Here is a 6,458-nt window from a genome sequence, read left to right on the forward strand (position 1 = left end):
TCTACAGTATGTCACGATAGTGTTTCTTTGTTCTATTAGTTCTCTACATTTTGTATCAGCATGTCTTTATTTGTTAGTTATGCACTGTAAGTAGTTAATACTCCTTGATGTTGGCCCGAAACGGAAACTGAGATAGCTTAAGGAAAGGAAGGAAGGGAGGTGTGTCTGTTAAATGGTTTGCCTCAATTTTTTCATATCTCTATTGCCCCTTATATAGGGTAAGCACATGGTACAAAGTCAACTAAGCTATCACATCCGACTTTTGACGACATCACCGACTCGTGTACACTCTCCTGGAGTCGTCAGCGGCTCGAGCAACATTGCACACTCTCGTCGAGCACAACTTCGTAGGCAATGTGCACTCATCCCGTCACCGAGTCGTAGGCCTGATAACCCTTCATGACCGGCTCATACCCCACGACGATAATTGGCCATTGGCCGGCTGCGATCGCCGAGCTTCTTGAGCCCGGGCAACGTATCTCTAACGTGCACCATACCAGGGCCGGGCCGGCAAAATCCGAGGTCCTGTGCGAAACTAAAAACAGGGCCCTATTTTACTAGAAAAAAACTAACGAGTAATTGTAATGTATATGATATAATGTCTTACATAACAGAATTGGATATATGAAAATCATACCTATCCAACTCCAGGTTGCATAGTGTTTATTTGAACATCATCATTCTTTTATTATTCTTTGAAATGAAATCTTCAACGATATCATAATCAATCCTCTCCAACACTTCGTTTCAAATGCTATTGTGGCCGAATATTAAGTCTTTGTTTCGTCGTAGTAGTACACATATAAGACTTCAATAACTTCAAATTTAGAAAAAGCTCTGTTCTGCCAATGCAACTGTACAAAGATGAATAGAATAAATTTGAACTATTGAAAATATACAAAATTGCTAATTCTAACTCACCTAGTCTATACAGCAATCGTTGATCGAGGAGTCAAAGAAGCGATCGCTAGGCCTAAAGATCCATGCCGAAATTTAGTTAGGATTAAATAGCCAAAATCGATCAGAAATTTAGTTAGGATATAGTAGTTAGTATTCAAAAGACAAAAGGAGGATCAACTCACCAGGCACTGGCTGGGTTGGAACTTGGAAGGCAGACGAATAGAGGGTCGATTTTATGTTCGCCGTTTCGGTTTGTTCTGGAATCAGGAGCCAGGAGGCAGGTCCGGCCTGGTGCCTGCGCTCGGGACGGGAGTCGGGGACGGCAGGATGCGATCGTCACGATGCGAGTCAGGCGGCGCTGGACTGGAAGTCCGGAACCGCTGGCATCCTGGATGGGAATCACGAGCGATGCACACCCACACCCACAATCGATGGATCTTTCTATTTTTTTGAGGGAACGATCCACGGACGTGAGCGAACCCAACAACAGCTCAGGCGCCCAGCGAACACGAGGAGTACGCGATAGCGGCCCAGTCCCTAGGCCTATATAATTTTTGGGGCTCCCCAAATTTATGGGCCCTGTATGGGCCGCACAGTTTGCACCACTATGGGCCCGGCCCTGCACCATACAACCAAACATGCTCATGAAGTGCACACTCGTCTTGCAGCCATGCCAGGCCTCGAATAGTGTCTTGCCGTCCACGCTCTTGGTCGGTGACCTATTCAAGATGAACACGGCCGTTGACACTATTTCACCCCAGAACTTGTCGAGGACCTTCTTGCCTTCAGGAGGCTACTGGCCATGCCCACAATTGTCTGGTGCATCGATCCACTGCGCCATTCTGCTGCAGGCAGTAGGGAGCCGTCAGGTGACGCTCCACTCCAAGCTGCATGTACGTGCGACACGTGCGTGAATGGTCTGCCGAAATCCGGTCCGCTGCCTTGCAGGGGCGCAACTTTCTTTTGCCATTTTATTTTTTGGTGTCTTGACGATCAAGTTTATTGTTTCCTTGTTCGGTAAGTTTAACTTGGAAATCAAGCCGGTTTGAGATCGTGATCACGATACGATATCGTCTCTTTCTCCTATATATACTGCTTACCAGCCTCGGCCAAATACACACCGAAAACACCTAGGGTTTTGCCTCATCTCGCAACTTGTACCGCTATCGTAGTCTAATCTATCCCGAAGGCCGGCATGCATCGACGTACGGGAGAGCAGGTCTCCGGAACCATCCATCCTTGCAATCATGCACCGGGAGAAAACACCATGTGGCATAAAACACAATGTTTAAGTAGTGATTATAGTGAGGAAAAGAGGTGTTACATCACTGCATAGAGGGGGAGGGGGGATTGGTGATGACGGCGGCAAAGTTGTTAGTGTGGATCGCCGTCATGATGATTCCCCCGGTGGCACTCCAGCACCACCGAAAGAGAGGGCGAGGGAGCCCCTCTCCTTCTTCTTGCTGGGCCTCCCCCTAGATGGGAGGAGGATTTCCCCTCTGGTCCGCCATGACTCCCGGAGGATAGGAGCCCCTCCGAGATTGGATCTCTCTCTCTGTTTCTCTCTTGTTCCGCGTTCTTATTTTTTTGGTCTTTCATTATTTTTTATATTTCCGAAAATTCGTAATTCCGATTGGGCTGAAATTTTAACATGATTTTTATCCGGATATTATCTTCCTTACTGCGAAAGAAGGGCCTCAACCGACTTACGCGGTGGCTACAAACCTGCTTGGGCACGCCGTGTGAGCTTGTGGGCCTCTCGAGCATTATATTGCATTGATTCTTTTCCCCCAAAAAAATCACATATATTTCAGAAAAATCTTCCTAAAATTTTATCGCGTTTGTACTTCGTTTGGTATGGATTTTCTGCGAAACATAAGACATGCAACAAACAGGAAATGACACTGGGCACTGAATCAATATGCTAGTTCAGGAAAATCATATAGAATGTTGTCAAAAGTATGTGAAAATAGTAAAATATTGGCATTAAACAAACACAAATTATAGATTGTATCACATACCTACTTGCCACAAACCACACACTCAGCACATGATTCACCATCTTTCAGGTGCTGCCGATGCAAACCACAATTTGCATCCACTCCTGGACTACCTCCCAAGTTTCGTGCCGACGCTGGAGCTAACGCCGTCGCAACGGCTATGTCCGAGGATACAAGTCCACCAGGAGGATGCCGCAGCCGCCACGCCATCCTTAGTTGAACACACTGGTTTCCAAATCAAATCCCAACACGGATCGCGTCATCGGGGAAGGGTCTAAAGATTCTTTATCAGCAGCGTCATCGCTATCGCCGAAGCTAAAATGATGAACAGCTTAAAAAACTAAGCTACCAATACCTAAAATGATCCACGCGCGCGGATATGGCAACCCCCTCATTGTCGGCAACCAAAGCCGTCGGCGGAGGAGAGCCGCCCGAGGAAGCCCGAGGACGGCGGAAGGAAGGAAGCTCCCTGGCGGAGGAGAGATCGCCTTTCTTCCATCCGCTGGAAGAAAGAAAACGATTGCACGTTCGTATCCGTACGTCGCTCGCTCGCGGTATTTTCCCGATCAACTTGAGCTACACAAGTCTACTCAAACAAATCAGGTACTATTAAGGTACATACTCGGTACGAACCATAACTGGTGTACGCATGTAGGAGTATTTATTTTCAAACGGGTTCTGTCGTCGTTATCTACTTGTACAAGAAGAAAGTAAACCATGCACGTCTAATCCCGTGAATGGATATATAACAGCGGACGCATGGAAATCTCCTTAACAGTTCCAGATTTGTAGCCGAAACACCAACGTCCTCTGTCCTCCTGCCTCTCTGCCATGGAAAACTTCCCATTGCTCTCCCGGCTTTCCTCCATGGACAACATAAATCTCTCTTCGCTGAGGAAGCGGTTGAACGCCGATCTCTCCTCGGCGAAGCGGTACCTGCGCTGGAAGTGGCTGAGGCTGTCGAGGAGGCGGTTCCTGGCGCGCAATGTCGAGGGCGCGCCGCCGGGTCTCAAGGCGGACTTCGTGACCATGCTGGAGGACGAGGGCGCGGATGTGACGATCATCGTCGGCGACCGGCAGTTCCGCGCCTACAGGCGCGTGCTCACCGCGGGGTCGCCGGTGCTCGAGGCGGAGCTCGTCGGCCAGATTGAGAAGACCTCCGCCGAGCTCGTCAAGATCGACGGCATGGAGCCGGCCATCTTCGAGGCCCTCCTCCACTACGCCTACACGGGCGCGCTGCCGGATAGCGTCGACGGCAACGAGCCGCTGCAGCGCCTGCTGGTCGCCGCGGACCGGTACGGGATGCACAACCTGATGGCCATGTGCGAGTGGAAGCTGTGCAAGAGCATCGACGCGCAGACCGTCCCGACGACGCTGGCACTGGCCGAGCAGCACCACCGTGCGAAGCTGAAGGATGCTTGCATCAGATTCGAGTCCTCCAAGATCAAGAGTGTGCTCGCCGCCATCAAGGAACAGGAGCTGCCGTCGCGGGTACGTGCCAGCAATTTCTCCCTTATTATATACCGTGTTTGATTCCAAATTTCCGATAGACCGATCGCTAGTTTTCTGCAGTTTCAATCTGATTGATTGTTTCCTTTGCTCGCGATGGATGGATGCAGGTGACAGGGACCATGGCCCGGCTGGGGACGCGCGTCCAAGGGAGGCTGGCGCTGTTGGGCACGAAGGCCACCTCGTTGTTCCGCCATGCGAGGAACAGCCAGGCCTGCCGGGACACCCTGCTGTTTGTCTCCTCGTGGGGCCTTCTCCTATACCTATCCATCAAAATGGAGCACATCATAGAGGAGGCTATCCAACTTGAGCAAGACTCTTGGCTCGACAACTTCCAACAGATGCAGTCTTCCATCTCTCGGCTCTCCTGGATCTGCCGGCTCGCTTTCCTTGAGCGCAATCTCCAAGAGTTCCAAGAATCTGCGTGGCTCAACTCGAATATATGATTTGAATTTGAATGACCCAGCTCATCTGCTAGCTCCTGTAAATTTTCGTTCGTCCCTTCGTTCCGAGCACAACTCATCTTGCATGCATCCATCAAGGAGGTTGGAGTGATATACTACGCAGTTACGAATTTTGATTTAGGGCAAGTTTTTACGATTTCAAACTGTTTTTAATTAGTGCTAAACTTATAGTATATTTTTTCATAACTAGCTAGACGCAGTTGTGGTGCCCACAGAACCCTATCGACGGGGAGGTGGGGGTACATCGACCGAAAACTATGTGATGGCCTTGTCTCCTCCCACCCACACTCTGCTTTAGCTGCCTTGTTCCTTGGCATCGACATTGTATTCTTTTCCGCGTGAAATCCATGACTTGGCCTTCTGCCCAGAATCAAGTGGCGCCGCGGATATCTTGGTTCGAAGTTCTGCTATAAGGGTGATAGCTCAAGGTTTGATTTAAGGTCGGACTGATAGTCGAAGCGGCGGCTGTGGCGCGCGGTCGTCTCCTTGGTGGTGGAGGACCGATCGAGAGCCCATGCCCCCGCCAGGTCGGATATTGATGATGATCTTGTTTTTTTTTATCATGAGCATTGTTATGGTAATAAAGTTGCTATAAATAATGAGAACACATTGTTATCGAAAAAGAAAAGTCCATAGTTAAACCCCGACTGACCAATCGGTTTGATTTACAATCCTAATCTTTGAAACCGGTCGTATTGCATCCTCCACTTACCACAAAGTTGAAAAGACAACCATGATATCGTTCTTGGGCTGGTCAACCGGTGTTGATCCAAGTCAAAATTGACTTGGCGCTGACTTAGTAGCCAACTCACAGATGCATCTAAACTTACCCCTCTCGCTGTTCATTTTCTTACCAAGCCCTCACCAGTCCGCACCGCCGCAGCTTGGAACGAAAAGACAACCATGATATCGATTTTGGGCTGGTCAACCAGTGTTGATCAAAGTCAAAATTGACTTGCCGCGGACTTAGTAGCCAACTCACAGGCGCATCTAAACTTACCCCTCTCTCTGTTCATTTTCTTACCAAGCCCTCACCAGTCCGCACCACCGCCGCTTGGAACGAAAAGACAACCATGGTATCGATTTTGGGCTGGTCAACCGATGTTGATCAAAGTCAAAATTGACTTGCCGCTGACTTAGTAGCCAACTCGCAGGTGCATCTAAACTTACCCCTCTCTCTGTTCATTTTCTTACCAAGCCCTCAGACTACCCGCAATGAAAGTAACATAGGTAGTAACATCACATATTTTTAGATAAAATAGATGATGTGACAAACAATAAATGAAGAAAGAGAGGAAAGTAGTAACATAGCTAGTTACTACTAGTATGAGTAACATCACATATATCAAGGCAAGATGAGTCTATAGCGTAATAAATGAAGTATTGCATGTTATCACGCATATGTTACTTCCCACTGTAGAGGTAGTAACAAAGACTAGTATCATACGCATGTTACTACTCTATGTTACTACCCATTGTGGCTAGTCTCACCAGTTCGCACCGCCACCGCTTGGAACGACCCCCCCCCCCCCCCCCCCATCACCCTAACCCGTGACCATCCAACAAGAGGCAGGTCCGTCCGGCA

At 48.8% G+C, this 6,458-nt stretch overlaps 1 protein-coding gene across 1 annotated transcript; it reads left to right on the top strand.

The window, feature by feature from the left end:
- Positions 1–3,689: 3,689 nt before the first annotated feature.
- LOC123186162 (TD and POZ domain-containing protein 5-like) lies at positions 3,690–4,993 on the top strand. The gene is made up of 2 exons (XM_044597947.1): positions 3,690–4,391; positions 4,520–4,993. The coding sequence occupies exons 1-2, from the start codon at positions 3,732–3,734 to the stop codon at positions 4,853–4,855; spliced, it is 996 nt and encodes a 331-aa protein (XP_044453882.1). The 5' UTR covers positions 3,690–3,731; the 3' UTR covers positions 4,856–4,993.
- Positions 4,994–6,458: the final 1,465 nt, after the last annotated feature.

This window comes from Triticum aestivum, chromosome 2A (genome assembly GCF_018294505.1).
Source record: "Triticum aestivum cultivar Chinese Spring chromosome 2A, IWGSC CS RefSeq v2.1, whole genome shotgun sequence".
NCBI lineage: Eukaryota > Viridiplantae > Streptophyta > Magnoliopsida > Poales > Poaceae > Triticum > Triticum aestivum.